The sequence below is a fragment of the Mytilus californianus genome, unplaced genomic scaffold (assembly GCF_021869535.1).
Source record: "Mytilus californianus isolate M0D057914Y unplaced genomic scaffold, xbMytCali1.0.p SCAF_6, whole genome shotgun sequence".
Lineage (NCBI taxonomy): Eukaryota > Metazoa > Mollusca > Bivalvia > Mytilida > Mytilidae > Mytilus > Mytilus californianus.
In genome coordinates this window covers 51,835,696-51,856,048 of record NW_026262712.1, presented here as the reverse complement: position 1 = coordinate 51,856,048, position 20,353 = coordinate 51,835,696, and the positions used below count along the sequence as shown (strand labels likewise).

General features: G+C 32.0%; 1 protein-coding gene across 1 annotated transcript in view; it reads left to right on the top strand.

The window, feature by feature from the left end:
- LOC127705226 (opioid growth factor receptor-like protein 1) overlaps window positions 1-20,353 on the top strand; it is a 61,623-nt gene that overhangs the window by 5,260 nt on the left and 36,010 nt on the right. Inside the window, exons 2-5 of the mRNA XM_052209547.1 lie at window positions 6,081-6,197; window positions 14,861-14,933; window positions 18,827-18,905; window positions 19,870-19,936. Coding sequence (XP_052065507.1) covers window positions 6,081-6,197; window positions 14,861-14,933; window positions 18,827-18,905; window positions 19,870-19,936 — 336 coding nt within the window. The remainder of the gene's footprint in view (window positions 1-6,080; window positions 6,198-14,860; window positions 14,934-18,826; window positions 18,906-19,869; window positions 19,937-20,353) is intronic.

The following is a 20,353-nucleotide window of genomic DNA, read 5'->3' as shown; positions in this document are numbered from 1 at the left end:
TGTTTGATTTCAACAAAAATTGAATATATGGGGTTCTTTGATATGCTGAATCTTACCATGTACTTAGATTTTTTATTTTGTGGGCCTGCTATCAAATTGGTTCATATTGAGGTCAAAAGGGTCCAAAATTAAACTTTGTTTGATTTCATCAAAAATTGAATTATTGGGGTTCTTTGATATGCCAAATCTAACCGTGTTTTTAGATTTTTATTTTTGGGTCCTGTTTTTTAAATTGGTCTACATTAAGGTCCAAAGGGTCCAAAATTAAACTTAGTTTGATTTTAACAAAAATTGAATTCTTTGGGTACTTTGATATGCTGAATCTAAACATGTGTTCAGATTTTTGATTATGGGACCAGTTTTCAAGTTTGTTTAAGTTGGGGTCCAAAATTAAACTTTGTTTGATTTCAACAAAAATTGAATATATGGAGTTCTTTGATATGCTGAATCTAACCATGTATTTTGATTTTGGACATTGGACCAGAATAGGTAAATTAAAAAAATTGAAGTTCTTAGACCACATTCTTTCTGTGTCAGAAACCTATGCTGTGTCAAATATTTAATCACAATCCAAATTCGGAGCTGTATCAAGCTTGAATGTTGTGTCCATACTTGCCCCAACTGTTCAGGGTTCGACCTCTGCGGTCGTATCAAGCTGCGCCCAGCGAAGCATTTTATTGCATTTTAAGTTGATTCAAGGAACAAAATGAATTAAAACAATAGAACAGAATTTGATTTATATCTTTTGAAATACTTTTCAAAAATATGAGTCGATAACAACTGAATCTTGTCATGTCACAGGACTTAGGTTCTAGCTTTCTTCAATGCCAAAGTCTCATCAGACTCTGCACATGAGGCACCGTCTGATAGGCCTGTCAATGTACACTCATTGGATTTGTATCTTGATTTTTAAGTTGAAAAAAGTTTTTTCAATGGCAATCAATAAAAAAAAGAAGATGATCGAGGTATGATTGCCAATGAGACAACTCTCTGCAAGAGACCAAATGACACAGAAATTAACAACTATAGGTCACCGTATTGCAAGTGTTGTTTTTTTCTACATATGATCAAATATGATTTTGTGAATTTTATGGTAAATAATTTCTTCATTTTTATTTAAAAAATATTTTTTGTTAAAAAAAATTACAGGTATGATATTTATTATAAAGCAACAGAATAAGGTCGGAAAACGGAAAACGAGGTACTGATTTGTCTTGGTCCCGAAATGAAATGTTTCCTGCGTTGCCAAACTGTCTATTAATCATGTCTATTAAATATGTCTCCTACGGTGCCAAACTGTCTATTAAATTTGGTGCCAAATCGTTTCCGAGCTGGTGACCAACTGTCTTGAAAAGTTACCTTATCTACAAAGCGCATCGCTGATTCGGATCAGAAAAAATGGTTTCTGAGAAAAGTATGCCTTTTACCTCTTAAACAGTACCTGACAAAGAACCAGTTTTAAAGTATCGATTGCAAGTAAACATGTCAAATTAATACTTGTTTTTATCTTCTTTTCTTGTTTTTTGTTTATAATTACTTTGTTCATCAAAGTTGGATTAAATTTATTTTCTGCAGAATAATTTTACTTGTCCCGTCGGACAAGCTTGATATAGCTTTTACTTGTCCGACCTTTTTTTCCTCTGGTACCGGACAATCGGACAAGCGTTATTGTCAAGGCCTGTTCTCTCTTTCAATATCAAATATCTCTAATAAGAATTAAAAAAAAATTATGAGGAAATGGAAAGAAATTTATTGTCCACCGCGTAACGCGTTGCAGGGGACAATAAATCTTATACCTGAATTTTACAATTTTTAATGCAAAGGGGAAGGTCATTTATAAATAAGACAAATAATAGAGGACCTAGTATAGATCCTTGGGGGACACCAAATTTCACATCTTTTTTATCAGAATTAACATTGCAAATGTTTACTTGGTGTGTTCTATTACTTAGGTATGACCTGAAAAAACCTACTGCAGACTCACTGAATCCATAAATAGCAAGCTTTAAGCAAAGAATGTCATGATCTACAAGATCAAATGCTTTTTTGAAGTCCAACAGTATTGCTAGGTTTAAATTACCATCATTCATTTCTTGCAGACATTTGTCAATGATATCAATAAGTGCAGTTTGACAAGAATGATGTGACCTGAAACCTGATTGTGTAGGATGTAAAAGTTTAAATTTAGACAAGTACTTGTACATGTTATTTGAGACATGCCTTTCTAATACTTTTGATAGAGATGGAAGAACAGATATGGGTCTGTAATTTGTTGCTAAAACCTTGTCACCATCTTTGTAAACTGGTGTTACCTTATCGTTTCTCAGTAATGAAGGATATATACCAGTATATTAGCAATGTCTTGGACAAAAATCAGTGCCAATCAATTATTTTTAAAAGAGTTATGCCCCTTGGAAACATTAATTTTATAGAAAATTGCATTGTTCAGTCAAGAATCTAACTTAAATAAGTTATAAGAGAAAAATAACATACATTTGCTGTTGTTGACTAAAAAATCCCAAAACTGGGATAACATATGCATGTTACATGTTTCAAAGGGGCAGTAAACGTCCTTTGTTTTGTTAAAATATATACAAGTTCTATTGATATTATTATTGTCTATATGCATTCTAAACTTTAGAAAGATATAGTTTGCCAATCATGCATATTACATCTGTGTTATTACAGAAAAAATATACCTGTTATAACTAAAGGGTGTTATTACAGCTATTCTACATCACTTCAAAGCCTTTGCTCAGACATCTATCATGCTTAATCACAATGTATTTTGATTTATTGTAATGAATAATAATCAGAGCATAAAATGAGGTACTGCACAAACTTTCAAGTACTTCCAAAGTTTCCCATTCTGAATTATATGCCTGTAAAATCTAAGCCTTGTTATTACAGCTAAGTTTATCACTTAAAAGCCTTGTCTCATTGATTTACCATGGTTGATCAAAAATGATTTTATTTAATTGGAAAATGAGTTATCCAGTCTATGCATTAGGTTTCTACGCAAAGTTTCAAGACTTCCCAAGTGCCCAATAAAAAGTAAAATATTAAAGCTTTGTTTTAACAAATAACAAACATATGTTACTATAGATTAAGAACATTTTAGGAATTAAGAGTAGACAACTCATGAAAGCATCCATAATAACATATGTATGTTATTTTTCTCTAATAACTTATTTAAGTTAGACCCTTGACTGTTGTTAGGGCTCTCATGTATTGAATTCTTGCCAGATTTTTATGAAACTTATATCATAGGTTTATATAAGCAATATCTTGGATGAGTTAGAAATCAGTGCAGATCAATACTTCTTAAAAGAGTTATGCCCCTTGGAAATATTAATTATATGGAAAATTGCCTTATGAGCGCTCTAATGTGTACAATTCTTGCCAGATTTTTATGAAATTTTTATTATAGGTTTACATCATCAATGTTCTTGAAGAATTCAAAAATCAGTGCCGATCAATTATTTTCATACGACCGCAAAAAAAATTTTGTGGTTGTATATTGGTATGACGTTGGCATCATCGTTGTCGTCGTAGTCGTCCGAAGACACATTGGTTTTAGCACTCTAACTTTAGTTTAAGTGAATGGATCTCTATGAAATTTTACCAAAAGGTTCAATACCACAAAAGGAAGGTTTGGATTGATTTTGGGGGTTATGGTACCAACAGTAAAGGAATTAGAGGCCAAAAAGTGGCCAAAAATAAGCATTTTTGTAACTTCCAGACATAACTTGTGTGTTAGTGTATGGATCTCTCTGACATTGTACCACAAGGTTCCATATCACAAAGGGAATGCTGGGATTGATTTTGGGGGTAATTGCTTCAAAATTTTAGGAATTAGGGACCAAAAAAGGTACAAAAAATAAGCATTTTTCTAGTTTCATGATAATAACTTGTGTGTAAGTGTATGGATCTTTCTGAAATTGTACTACAAGGTTCCATATCACAAAGGGAAAGCTGGAATTGAGTTTGGGGGTAATTGCCCTAAACCTTTTAGGAACAAGGGGCCAAAAATAGCATTTTTCTAGTTTCCAGACAATAACTTGTGTTCAAGTGTATGGATTTCTCTGAAATTGTAGTGCAAGGAACCATACCACAAAGGGAAGGCTGGGATTGATTTTGGGGGTAATTGCCTCAAAATTTTAGGAATTAGGGGCCAAAAATAAGCATTTTTGTAACTTCCAGACATAACTTGTGTGTTAGTGTTTGGATCTCTCTGACATTGTACCACAAGGTTCCATATCACAAAGGGAATGCTGGGATTGATTTTGGGGGTAATTGCCTCCAAATTTTAGGAATTAGGGGCAAAAAACAAGCATTTTTCTAGTTTCATGACAATTACTTGTGTTCAAGTGTATGGATCTCTCTGACATTGTACCACAAGGTTCCATATCACAAAGGGAATGCTGGGATTGATTTTGGGGGTAATTGCCTCCAAATTTTAGGAATTAGGGGCAAAAAACAAGCATTTTTCTAGTTTCATGGCAATAACTTGTGTGTAAGTGTATGGATCTTTATGAAATTGTACTACAAGGTTTCATATCACAAAGGGAAAGCTGGAATTGAGTTTGGGGGTAATTGCCCAAAACGTTTAGGAATAAGGGGCCAAAAATAAGCATTTTTCTAGTTTCCAGACAATAACTTGTGTTCAAGTGTATGGATCTCTCTGAAATTGTACTGCAAGGTACCATACCACAAAGGGAAGGCTTGAATTGAGTTTGGGGGTAATTGCCCAAAATGTTTAGGAATAAGGAGCCAAAAAGGGGCCAAAAAACAAGCATTTTTCTAGTTTCCAGACAATAACTTGTGTTCAAGTGTAAGGATCTCTCTGAAATTATACTGCATGGTACCATACCACAAAGGAAAGGGTGGGATTGATTTTGGGGGTAATTGCCTCAAAATTTTAGAAATTAGGGGCCAAAAAGGGGCAAAAAACAAGCATTTTTCTAGTTTCAGGACAATAACTTATGTGTAAGTGTATGGATCTTTATGAAATTGTACTACAAGGTTCCATATCACAAAGGGAAAGCTGGGTTTGAGTTTGGGGGTAATTGCCCTACATGTTTATGAATATGGGGCCAAAAAGGGGCCAAAAAACAAGCATTTTTCTAGTTTCCAGACAATAACTTGTGTTCAAGTGTAAGGATCTCTATGAAATTGTACTGCAAGGTACCATACCACAAAGGGAAGGCTGGGATTGAGTTTGGGGGTGATGAATCATAAGGGGGTTCAAAAAATTTGGGGGGGGGGGGATTTTTTTTCCTTTTTTTTTCTTTAAAATTTTCCATTTTAAATTGGTTATTTCTGATTTATATATAAAAGCAAATAATAATGATATGCTTTGAATAGGTAAGTTAAAATTTTTTAAGTTCTTAGACCACTTTCATTCTGTGTCAGAAACCTATGATGTGTCAAATATTTAATTACAATCCAAATTCAATGCTGTATCAAGCTTGAATGTTGTGTCCATACTTGCCCCAACTGTTCAGGGTTCGACCTCTGCGGTCGTATCAAGCTGCGCCCCAGCGGAGCATTTTATTTTTCTTTAAAATTTTCCATTTGAAATTGGTTATTTCTGATTTATATATAAAAGCAAATAATAATGATATGGTTTGAATAGGTAAATTAAAAAATTTTAAGTTCTTAGACCACATTCATTCTGTGTCAGAAACCTGTGCTGTGTCAAATATTTAATCACAATCCAAATTCAGTGCTGTATCAAGCTTGAATGTTGTGTCCATACTTGCCCCAACTGTTCAGGGTTCGACCTCTGCGGTCGTATCAAGCTGCGCCCAGCGGAGCATTTTATATTATATATTATAATCTTATAATCTAATCTATTTCACTGATATTTCTTTTGTTTGCACCATCTAAGGAGTGCAAGAAAGGTTCATATAAAAACTACTACTTGTACTTCTAAAAAAAAGTACCTGGGTGAACATTGAAAAAATATGGACTCTGTTGGACAGTTGTCTCATTGTCAATCATGCAACATCTCCTTCTTTTATATGGTAATAAAAATAATATACTTTCAACAAAGATTGTACTTTTTTTGCTTACAGAAAACCAGATTTAAGAACAGTTCAACCACTGATGAATGGTCATCTGGATGGTCAACCGGATGGAGTTCTGGTGACTGGAAAAAGAAAGATACAGAGGATTATCGAAATGGATATCCTGTAAGTTTTCTTGTGATAAGGTCAGGCATCAATGTTTGTTCATTAGAGATAGGATTTTTTTCAACATACCAATTATAAAAGGAGAAAATGGCTATAAATTAGAAGAAAATATATAACATGTATAAAAATCACCATTACGATACTTTGACAATGTTAAGAACAAGGATTTTTTTTATTATTTCATTTCAGTCTGAAAGCCATGGTTTTTGTCTCGCCTGTGACGAATGTCGCAGTATGTGAGGCATAGGTATTACTATTCGGCGGCGGCCGTGGTAAACTATTTGTATAAAGCTTTATATTTCAGAAGGTAGAAGACCTGGATGCTTCATATCTTGTATGCAGATACCTTATGTTACGAAGTTTCTGTCTGTCATATGTCCAATGTCCTTGACCTTATTTTCATGGTTCAACGACTGCTTGAAAAAAAATTTGAGTTTTTTAGTCATGTGAATTTCTCACTTATTATGAGTAAAAGGATAACCATATTTTGGTATATGGGTTCCTTGTTACGTCTACATGTCTGTTAGACAGGGTTCACCTAACCTCGACGTCATTTCATGGAACAGTGATCAATGTTAAAGTTACGTGATTAGGTCTGTTTCTCAAATACTATAAGCAGCAGGTCAACTATATGTGGTGTATGGATGATTGTAATGGGTACATGTCAGTCTGGCAGGTTTCATCTGACCTTGACCTCATTTTAATGGTTCATTTGTCAGTATTAAGTTTTTAACCGATTTTCGAAGGAAAAATCGGTTATTGATTTGGGGATGTTCGGCGGGCGGGCTGCTGCCAAACAGTGTCCGTTCATTAACATGAAACCGCTTTTACAAAATCTTTTCAAATTTAGATATGTTGTTTCCTGTGACTACAGTTGATGTTTTTATATTTAATTATTGATTGACTAACAATAATTTGTATATACTAAGGACTTCAACAATAAGTATGAATAAAAAAATTGTTTATGAATTAAACAGAAACTATCAAAGACCTGCCATCAATGCCTAATTCACCAAATAACAAAAATCATATAACATAATAACATACAGCAAACAATCAAAGATCTGCCATCAATGTCTAATTCACCAAATAACAAAAATCATGTAACATAATAACATACAGTAAACCACCAAAGATCTGCCATCAATGCCTAATTTACCAAATAACAAAAATCATGTAACATAATAACATATGACAGTAAACCATCAAAGATCTGCCATCAATGCCTAATTCACCAAATAACAAAAATCATGTAACATAATAACATATGACATTAAACCATCAAAGATCTGCCATCAATGCCTAATTCACCAAATAACAAAAATCATGTAACATAATAACATATGACAGTAAACCATCAAAGATCTGCCATCAATGCCTAATTCACCAAATAACAAAAATCATGTAACATAATAACATATGACAGTAAACCACGAAAGATCTGCCATCAATGTCTAATTCAACAAATAACAAAAATCATGTAACATAATAACATACAGCAAACCATCAAAGATCTCCCATCAATGTCTAATTCACCAAATAACAAAAATCATGTAACATAATAACATATGACAGTAAACCATCAAAGATCTGCCATCAATGCCTAATTCACCAAATAACAAAAATCATGTAACATAATAACATATGACAGTAAACCATCAAAGATCTGCCATCAATGCCTAATTCACCAAATAACAAAAATCATGTAACATAATAACATATGACAGTAAACCATCAAAGATCTGCCATCAATGCCTGATTCACCAAATAACAAAAATCATGTAACATAATAACATATGACAGTAAACCATCAAAGATCTGCCATCAATGTCTAATTCACCAAAAAACAAAAATCATGTTACATAATAACATACAGTAAACATCAAAGATCTGCCATCAATGCCTAATTCACCAAATAAAAAAAATCATGTAACATAATAACATACAGTTTACCATCAAAGATCTGCCATCAATGCCTGATTCACCAAATAACAAAAATCATGTAACATAATAACATATGACAGTAAACCACGAAAGATCTGCCATCAATGCCTAATTCACCAAATTACAAAAATCATGTAACATAATAACATATGACAGTAAACCACGAAAGATCTGCCATCAATGCTTAATTCACCAAAGAACAAAAATCATGTAACATAATAACATATGACAGTAAACCACGAAAGATCTGCCATCAATGCCTAATTCAGCAAATAACAAAAATCATGTAACATAATTATCTATGACAGTAAACCACAAAAGATCTGCCATCAATGCTTAATTCACCAATGAACAAAAATCATGTTACATAATAACATATGACAGTAAACCACGAAAGATCTGCCATCAATGTCTAATTCACCAAATAACAAAAATCATGTAACATAATAGCATACGACAGTAAACCATCAAAGATCTGCCATCAATGCTTAATTCACCAAAGAACAAAAATCATGTAACATAATAACATATGACAGTAAACCACGAAAGATCTGCCATCAATGTCTAATTCACCAAATAACAAAAATCATGTAACATAATAACATATGACAGTAAACCACGAAAGATCTGCCATCAATGCTTAATTCACCAAAGAACAAAAATCATGTAACATAATAACATATGACAGTAAACCACCAAAGATCTGCCATCAATGCCTAATTCACCAAATAACAAAAATCATGTAACATAATAACATATGACATTAAACCATCAAAGATCTGCCATCAATGCCTAATTCACCAAATAACAAAAATCATGTAACATAATAACATATGACAGTAAACCATCAAAGATCTGCCATCAATGTCTAATTCACCAAATAACAAAAATCATGTTACATAATTACATATGACAGTTAATCATCAAAGATCTGCCATCAATGTCTAATTCACCAAATAAGAAAAATCAAGTTACATAATAACATATGACAGTAAACCACCAAAGATCTGCCATCAATGTCTAATTCACCAAATAACAAAAATCATGTAACATAATAACATATGACAGTAAACCATCAAAGATCTGCCATCAATGTCTAATTCAACAAATAACAAAAATCATGTAACATAATTACATATGACAGTTAACCATCAAAGATCTGCCATCAATGCCTAATTCACCAAATAACAAAAATCATGTAACATAATAACATACAGTAAACCACCAAAGATCTGCCATCAATGTCTTAATCACCAAATAACAAAAATCATGTAACATAATTACATATGACAGTAAACCACGAAAGATCTGCCATCAATGCCTAATTCACCAAATAACAAAAATCATGTAACATAATAACATATGACAGTAAACCATCAAAGATCTGCCATCAATGTCTAATTCAACAAATAATAAAAATCATGTAACATAATAAGATATGACAGTAAACCACGAAAGATCTGCCATCAATGCCTAATTCACCAAATAACAAAAATCATGTAACATAATAACATATGACAGTAAACCACGAAAGATCTGCCATCAATGCCTAATTCACCAAATAACAAAAATCATGTAACATAATAACATATGACAGTAAACCACGAAAGATCTGCCATCAATGCTTAATTCACCAAAGAACAAAAATCATGTTACATAATAACATATGACAGTAAACCACGAAAGATCTGCCATCAATGTCTAATTCACCAAATAACAAAAATCATGTAACATAATAGCATACGACAATAAAAGATCTGCCATCAATGCTTAATTCACCAAAGAACAAAAATCATGTAACATAATAACATATGACAGTAAACCACGAAAGATCTGCCATCAATGTCTAATTCACCAAATAACAAAAATCATGTAACATAATAACATATGACAGTAAACCACGAAAGATCTGCCATCAATGCTTAATTCACCAAAGAACAAAAATCATGTAACATAATAACATATGACAGTAAACCACCAAAGATCTGCCATCAATGCCTAATTCACCAAATAACAAAAATCATGTAACATAATAACATATGACATTAAACCATCAAAGATTTGCCATCAATGCCTAATTCACCAAATAACAAAAATCATGTAACATAATTACATATGACAGTAAACCACCAAAGATCTGCCATCAATGTCTTATTCACCAAATAACAAAAATCATGTTACATAATAACATATGACAGTAAACCATCAAAGATCTGCCATCAATGCCTAATTCACCAAATAAGAAAAATCAAGTTACATAATAACATATCACAGTAAACCACCAAAGATCTGCCATCAATGTCTTATTCACCAAATAACAAAAATCATCCAACATAATAACATACAGTAAACCATCAAAGATCTGCCATCAATGTCTAATTCACCAAATAACAAAAATCATGTAACATAATAACATATGACAGTAAACCACCAAAGATCTGCCATCAATGTCTTATTCACCAAATAACAAAAATCATGTTACATAATAACATATGACAGTAAACCATCAAAGATCTGCCATCAATGCCTAATTCACCAAATAAGAAAAATCAAGTTACATAATAACATATCACAGTAAACCACCAAAGATCTGCCATCAATGTCTGATTCACCAAATAAGAAAAATCAAGTTACATAATAACATATGACAGTAAACCACCAAAGATCTGCCATCAATGTCTAATTCACCAAATAACAAAAATCATGTAACATAATAACATATGACAGTAAACCATCAAAGATCTGCCATCAATGTCTAATTCACCAAATAACAAAAATCATGTTACATAATTACATATGACAGTTAATCATCAAAGATCTGCCATCAATGTCTAATTCACCAAATAAGAAAAATCAAGTTACATAATAACATATGACAGTAAACCACCAAAGATCTGCCATCAATGTCTAATTCACCAAATAACAAAAATCATGTAACATAATAACATATGACAGTAAACCACGAAAGATCTGCCATCAATGCTTAATTCACCAAAGAACAAAAATCATGTAACATAATAACATATGACAGTAAACCACCAAAGATCTGCCATCAATGCCTAATTCACCAAATAACAAAAATCATGTAACATAATAACATATGACATTAAACCATCAAAGATCTGCCATCAATGCCTAATTCACCAAATAACAAAAATCATGTAACATAATAACATATGACAGTGAACCATCAAAGATCTGCCATCAATGTCTTATTCACCAAATAACAAAAATCATCCAACATAATAACATACAGTAAACCATCAAAGATCTGCCATCAATGTCTAATTCACCAAATAACAAAAATCATGTAACATAATTACATATGACAGTAAACCACCAAAGATCTGCCATCAATGTCTAATTCACCAAATAACAAAAATCATGTTACATAATTACATATGACAGTTAATCATCAAAGATCTGCCATCAATGTCTAATTCACCAAATAAGAAAAATCAAGTTACATAATAACATATGACAGTAAACCACCAAAGATCTGCCATCAATGTCTAATTCACCAAATAACAAAAATCATGTAACATAATAACATATGACAGTAAACCATCAAAGATCTGCCATCAATGTCTAATTCACCAAATAACAAAAATCATGTTACATAATTACATATGACAGGTAATCATCAAAGATCTGCCTTCAATGTCTAATTCACCAAATAAGAAAAATCAAGTTACATAATAACATATGACAGTAAACCACCAAAGATCTGCCATCAATGTCTAAATAACAAAAATCATGTAACATAATAACATATGACAGTAAACCATCAAAGATCTGCCATCAATGTCTAATTCAACAAATAACAAAAATCATGTAACATAATTACATATGACAGTTAACCATCAAAGATCTGCCATCAATGCCTAATTCACCAAATAACAAAAATCATGTAACATAATAACATACAGTAAACCACCAAAGATCTGCCATCAATGTCTTATTCACCAAATAACAAAAATCATGTAACATAATTACATATGACAGTTAACCATCAAAGATCTGCCATCAATGCCTAATTCACCAAATAACAAAAATCATGTAACATAATAACATATGACAGTAAACCACGAAAGATCTGCCATCAATGCCTAATTCACCAAATAACAAAAATCATGTAACATAATAACATATGACAGTAAACCACGAAAGATCTGCCATCAATGTCTAATTCACCAAATAAGAAAAATCATGTAACATAATAACATATGACAGTAAACCACGAAAGATCTGCCATCAATGCCTAATTCACCAAATAACAAAAATCATGTAACATAATAACATATGACAGTAAACCACGAAAGATCTGCCATCAATGCCTAATTCAACAATTAACAAAAATCATGTAACATAATAACATATGACAGTAAACCATTAAAGATCTGCCATCAATGCCTAATTCACCAAATAACAAAAATCATGTAACATAATAACATATGACAGTAAACCATCAAAGATCTGCCATTAATGTCTTATTCACCAAATAACAAAAATCATCTAACATAATAACATACAGTAAACCATCAAAGATCTGCCATCAATGTCTAATTCACCAAATAACAAAAATCATGTTACATAATTACATATGACAGTTAACCATCAAAGATCTGCCATCAATGTCTAATTCACCAAATAACAAAAATCATGTAACATAATAACATATGACAGTAAACCACCAAAGATCTGCCATCAATGTCTAATTCACCAAATTACAAAAATCATGTAACATAATAACATAGAGTAAACCGTCAAAGATCTGTCATCAATGCCTAATTCACCAAATTACAAAAATCATGTAACATAATTACATATGACAGTTAACCATCAAAGATCTGCCATCAATGCCTAATTCACCAAATAAAAAAAATCATGTAACATAATAACATAGAGTAAACCGTCAAAGATCTGTCATCAATGCCTAATTCACCAAATTACAAAAATCATGTAACATAATTACATATGACAGTTAACCATCAAAGATCTGCCATCAATGCCTAATTCACCAAATAAAAAAAATCATGTAACATAATAACATATGACAGTTAACCATCAAAGATCTGCCATCAATGCCTAATTCACCAAATAACAAAAATCATGTAACATAATAACATACAGTAAACCACCAAAGATCTGCCATCAATGTCTTATTCACCAAATAACAAAAATCATGTAACATAATTACATATGACAGTTAACCATCAAAGATCTGCCATCAATGCCTAATTCACCAAATAAAAAAAATCATGTAACATAATAACATACAGTAAACCACCAAAGATCTGCCATCAATGCCTAATTCACCAAATAACAAAAATCATGTAACATAATTACATATGACAGTTAACCACCAAAGATCTGCCATCAATGCCTAATTCACCAAATAACAAAAATCATGTAACATAATAACATACAGTAAAACACCAAAGATCTTCCATCAATGTCTTATTCACCAAATAGCAAAAATCATGTAACATAATAACATATGACAGTAAACATCAAAGATCTGCCATCAATGTCTAATTCACCAAATAACAAAAATCATGTTACATAATAACATACAGTAAACCATCAAAGATCTGCCATCAATGTCTAATTCACCAAATAACAAAAATCATGTAACGTAATAACATATGACAGTAAACCATCAAAGATCTGCCATCAATGCCTAATTCACCAAATAAAAAAAATCATGTAACATAATAACATATGACAGTTAACCATCAAAGATCTGCCATCAATGCCTAATTCACCAAATAACAAAAATCATGTAACATAATAACATATGACAGTAAACCATTAAAGATCTGCCATCAATGTCTTATTCACCAAATAACAAAAATCATGTAACATAATTACATATGACAGTAAACCATCAAGAATGCCATCAATGTCTAATTCACCAAATAACAAAAATCATGTAACATAATAACATATGACAGTAAACCATCAAAGATCTGCCATCAATGCCTAATTCACCAAATAACAAAAATCATGTAACATAATAACATATGACAGTAAACCATCAAAGATCTGCCATCAATGTCTAATTCAACAAATAACAAAAATCATGTAACATAATAGCATACGACAGTAAACCACAGAAAAAGTTTCTGATTTGTGGCAGGGATCAGTTTAGTTAAAAGAAAACTCAAGGTTGATGATGGTCTAGTATAGGTTGCATTTCTGTAAATATTAACAATTTCCCATAGGAACTCCTTTTACGGCTAAAACTGTACCACTTTTACTATGAAGTTTTGAAAAAAATCATATCCTAGAATGGAAAGTTCATATGCACTACTATTTTTTTCAAAGGTCAAAATATTGGGCTGTGCGGCATATTTTCAACGTTTATATGCCTCGAACTTCTAAGAGTTTAAACTAACACTAAATTTCTTAACTACCCCTACCTTAACTAGGATTACCACAGATTTCAATATAAACAATATGCATATGTATATTTACTGGTAACATTCCCAAGTTATGTCTCTATGAGATGAAACATAGAGATCATAACTGGGAACCAGTATGTAAACAAAATTAATTATCTATGAATATTCTATATCTCCCCAAAAGAGGCGTGGTTTGAGAAACAGCTGTATTTACAAAGTGCAACCTTTAGGGGGTCTGTAACAAAAACTGCATCTACCACATTTGACAGTTTTATTTCTTGTTCGATAAACCTTTTCATATTTTTTTTTCAGGGTAAAAGTGATAGACTAGATCAAAAGGATAACTTGAAGTTTTACAAGAATGATTTAAAATCTTATCCTGATGGTAAGTATATAGTTTTACTAAGAATGAATTGAGATTAGTGAAATCTGGTTAAATTGTGCCAACCCTATGTCATGCAACAGAAACATATTGAAGTTATATCTACACTTGTACAGTCATGACAGTTGTATGAATAAAGGGTGATGAGGTCTAAACATCACAGACACAGCAACCCAATTATAAAACAAAAACAACCAAAAGACAACTCCAGTTAACTTACAATTTCATCAGTGCTCAAGTGTCTTTACAATATTTAATTAGCTGCAGACTACATTCGTTAACAAATTGAAGAGAGATAATCAAAGATCTGACATCAAAACCAAATTCCTTAACTGAAAAAAAAACAGAAAAATATTGTAATAAAAGACAATATAGTTTTCTGAGTTTGAACCAGCACATGACAATGTGGCAGGGTTAAAATAATTTTCAGAATTTAGCTTATCTCCCTTTAAATAGCAATCAGTTGAATAACAAGCAGTAACAAAAGCAGGAATACTATTAGATCAGTACTTTTGTCATTTTTATACGACCGCAAAAAAATTTTTGTGGTCGTATATTGGTATGACGTTGGCGTCGTCGTCGTCGTCGTCGTCTGGCGTCGTCCGGCTTCGTCCGAAGACACATTGGTTTTCGCACTCTAACTTTAGTCTAAGTGAATGGATCTCTATGAAATTTTACCACAAGGTTCAATACCACAAAAGGAAGGTTGGGATTGATTTTGGGGGTTATGGTACCAACAGTAAAGGAATTAGGGGCCAAAAAGGGGCCAAAAATAAGCATTTTTGTAACTTCCAGACATAACTTGTGTGTTAGTGTATGGATCTCTCTGACATTGTACCACAAGGTTCCATATCACAAAAGGAATGCTGGGATTGATTTTGGGGGTAATTGCCTCAAAATTTTAGGAATTAGGGGCCAAAAAGGGGCAAAAAACAAGCATTTTTCTAGTTTCATGACAATAACTTGTGTGTAAGTGTATGGATCTTTCTGAAATTGTACTACAAGGTTCCATATCACAAAGGGAAAGCTGGAATTGAGTTTGGGGGTAATTACCGAAACGTTTAGGAATTGGGGGCCAAAAAGGGGCCAAAAATAAGCATTTTTCTAGTTTCCAGACAATAACTTGTGTTCAAGTGTATGGATCTCTCTGAAATTGTACTGCAAGGTACCATACCACAAAGGGAAGGCTGGGATTGATGATGGGGGTAATTGCCTCAATATTTTAGGAATTAGGGGCAAAAAAGGGGCAAAAAACAAGCATTTTTTTTAGTTTCAGGACAATAACTTGTATGTAAGTGTATGGATCTTTCTGAAATTGTACTACAAGGTTCCATATCACAAAGGGAAAGCTGGGTTTGAGTTTGGGGGTAATTGCCCTAAACGTTTAGGAATTTGGGGCCAAAAAGGGACCAAAAAACACATTTTTCTAGTTTCCAGACAATAACTTGTGTTCAAGTGTATGGATCTCTCTGAAATTGTACTGCAAGGTACCATACCACAAAGGGAAGGCTGGGATTGAGTTTGGGGGTGATGAATCATAAGGGGGTTTAAAAAAATTTTGGGGGGGGGGGGATTTTTTTTTTTCCTTTTTTTTCTTTTTTTCCTTTTTTTTTTTCTTTTAAAATTTTCCATTTTAAGTTGGTTATTTCTGATTTATATTTAAAAGCAAATAATAATGATATGGTAGGAGATACACACCAAACAGGATGTGTAAATTATTATATAATAAGTATTGTGCAATAGCAAGAAATTTTCAATTGCACAGTATTGCACAATAGCAAGAAATCTTCAATTGCACAGTATTGCGCAATAGCAAGAAATCTTCAATTGCACAGTATTGCGCAATAGCAAGAAATCTTCAATTGCACAGTATTGCGCAATAGCAAGAAATATCCAATAGCACAATATTGGGCAATAGCAAGAAATTGTCAATTGTACAGTATTGCCCAATAGCAAGAAATATTTAATTGCACAGTATTGTGCAAAAGAAGATACTTCGTATAAATTGCCCAGTTTTCAAGTTGGTCCAAATCGGGGTCCAAAATTAAACTTTGTTTGATTTCAACAAAAATTGAATATATGGGGTTCTTTGATATGCTGAATCTAACCATGTATTTAGATTTTTGATTTTTGGGCCCCGTTATCAACTTTGTCCACATTGAGGTCAAAAGGGTCCAAAATTAAACTTTGTTTGATTTCATCAAAAATTGAATTCTTGGGGTTCTTTGATATGCTGAATCTAACCATGTATTTAGATTTTGGATATTGGACCATAATAGGTGAATGTCCAATTTAAAATTTTTAAGTTCTTAGACCACATTCATTCTGTGTCAGAAACCTATGCTGTGACAAATATTTAATCACAATCCAAATGCAAAGCTGTATCAAGCTTGAATGTTGTGTCCATACTTGCCCCAACTGTTCAGGGTTCGACCTCTGCGGTCGTATCAAGCTGCGCCCTTCGGAGCATTTTATTAAGAGTTGCAGCTTTCAGTAACTGTTAATACAATTAGATCAGTACTTTTGTCAAAAACATTTTTATGGGATGCAGCTTTCAGTAACTGTGAATACTATTAGATCAGTACTTTTGTCATTTTTATGGGATGCAGCTTTCAGTAACTGTGAATACTATTAGATCAGTACTTTTGTCATTTTTATGGGTTGCAGCTTTCAGTAACTGTGAATACAATTAGATCAGTACTTTTGTCATTTTTATGGGATGCAGCTTTCAGTAACTGTTAATACTATTAGATCAGTACTTTTGTCATTTTTATGAGATTCAGCTTTCAGTAACTGTTAATGCTATTAGATCAGTACTTTTGTCATTTTTATGGTTGCATTTTCAGTACACTGCGAGAACTCTTACTCTTAGATCACAAAATGATGCAGCTTTCAGTAATTGCAATTACTCATAGATCGATACTTTTTGTCTTTTATTTGTTGTATTTTTTCACATTTTGTTGTCTGGTAACGTTTATAGCTTACTAGAAGATATGGTTATTTCTCATTGTTGACTGTGGCAATAAAAGTCAGTACAGTATACTAATACTGGTATATTACATTGTAGATAACAAAAAAAACAACAATACAAAAACAAGAAAACAAAAATGCATATTAAACATTCAAGATTTATAAAGTTATTAAAAACATGTTCAACAAAAGATTTTCAAGAATATTATAAAAAAATAAGTGACTAGGTCTTGCAAATGTCTGAGTTGTAAAATTGAACTCTAGCATATCATTTGACACAATATTCATGGGTGTATGAAACAGCTAAATCTGTAAGATTTAATTTATGTCTTAAATTGCAAAAAAATAAGAGCTTGACTCATGGTATAGAAAACGACAGTGTGTTGCTTTTCCTGTGAATGTCTTTTTCCTGGTTTTATTGTGTTTTAGAGTTGTTGTTTCATTAATTGCAAATAAAGCATATTCAGAATAAGAACAAATTAACATTTGATAAAACAGCATGATTAGGTAGGTACTGCCAAGTTGGTTGACCTGGATAATGGATGAGAAATTTTATTGTGACTGGATAGTGATGATATGTTGAATATGGCCAGACCTTTTACCTTGCAATGAGCTACCTATGGATATCTTGTAGTTGTTGCAAGAGTCTTATAGAGTGCAGAGAGTGTGGCACTCTTTTCCAGAGGCATCTGTCCAGACGTGGCTTGGTAATTATATATTCCATACAAACAAATAGATGCTCCTTTAGCATGGGTTTTAACTGCCAGACGAGAAATCCAAGGGATGACTATATTTCTATACCCCAAAACTCTTGTGGTGCTTTTATTTTTATGTAAAAATTTGCATTATAGATATAGAAATTTCTTTTTAGTCATAGATTTAATTAAACACTGTATAAATGAATGCTGTTATTTTTTTATTTACAGGTGATTATATAGACACAATTCACAAGAAATGGTGGGGTAACTACAAGTTACTTGAAAGACATCATGGCTATATCCAATGGTAACGATTTTTTAAATGCTTAAAAATTTGACATTCATGCAACAAATAATGCAACAAATATATATATATTTGTTTATTTTATGAGAGCACTTTTTAAAGCGGTTTTATTCAGATGGATAACACACCAACATCAAATATGATATACTGCAACAAACAACAACCACTGCATTACAGGCTCATGACTTTCTTTGCCTGGTTCAGCATTGTCCTTTAATATTCAAATATCAATCCATTTGGAAGGGGGGCTTCATTCACAGGGAATATGTTTTGGTGGACATCTGTGGTTTTAGTATTTTCAAACAATTTGGAAAGAACAATTAATACCCTGAAATGTAATTTTTCATATACTGTCATATATATGTTGGTGTCAAAACTTTTGGTTTGGAAGGTTAAGGATTGTGTGTAAAGAAATAAGGCATTATTAATTATTTTAAAATTTGAAAAGAATTACAAATTTATATTTTCGTTCTAAAGTGATTCATTAATTTGTAAATGAAAAATGAAAATGTACTTGTATTATAATGATTATGTTAATAATTTATTACTTGAAAGTTAAGTATTTCAATCGCCATTGCAGAATCTACAGAACTTTTGGTACTTTCATTGTTTGTTCTCTAAAATAAAAACTGGTTGAATTTCTATTTTCTAGGACATTGAAAACTAGTCATATAGTTTTAGTGTTGTTTTTTTTTTTTTAAATTTACCAAGAAAGCCGTAGATTCTGAAATGAAGAAAAAGTACTTGATATTTTCCCATTTTTTCAATGTTTTCTTTATAAATTACAGTTGTTTTTAGTAAATTTTCCTGGTAAGACATTGCATATGAATACCTTTATGGTAGTATTAGAGTATCAAATTTTTGACCTCACATGACAGCCATTTTTATATGAATGATGACAATTACATGTTTTCTAAAAAATCAGAAACATACAATACATGAAATGATATAATTCTATATTTTTAAGGTTGTTTCCTATAAGAGAATCCGGGATGAATTTTCATGCACAGGTGTTACAAAAACATGAAGCAGACGTAAGTCAATTTTGCCTCATATTTTCATATATATGTGCTTGTATAGACACTATACTAAAATTTAGGAGATACTTAATATTTCCCTGTGTCTGTATCACTTTTCCCAGCTCAGAGCTCTTTATAAAATTGCATATTATGGCTTCTTGATGGCAATTGTGCATGACACAGCCTAAATATCTTTGACACAGACTTATCATCAACTTAACAGTGTTTAAACCTATAAGTTGACCCACAAATTTTTTATAGTCTGAAAAAAAACTTGAGAAAAACTATTGTTTATATAAAACACAAAAATACAATCTGATAAATTCATTATGAGATTTTCATCATGATATTAGTCGACACAATATAAAGCCATTTTTATAAGACCACAAAATTTTTGCAGTCGTAATATGTTATGACATCTCCATCGTCGTC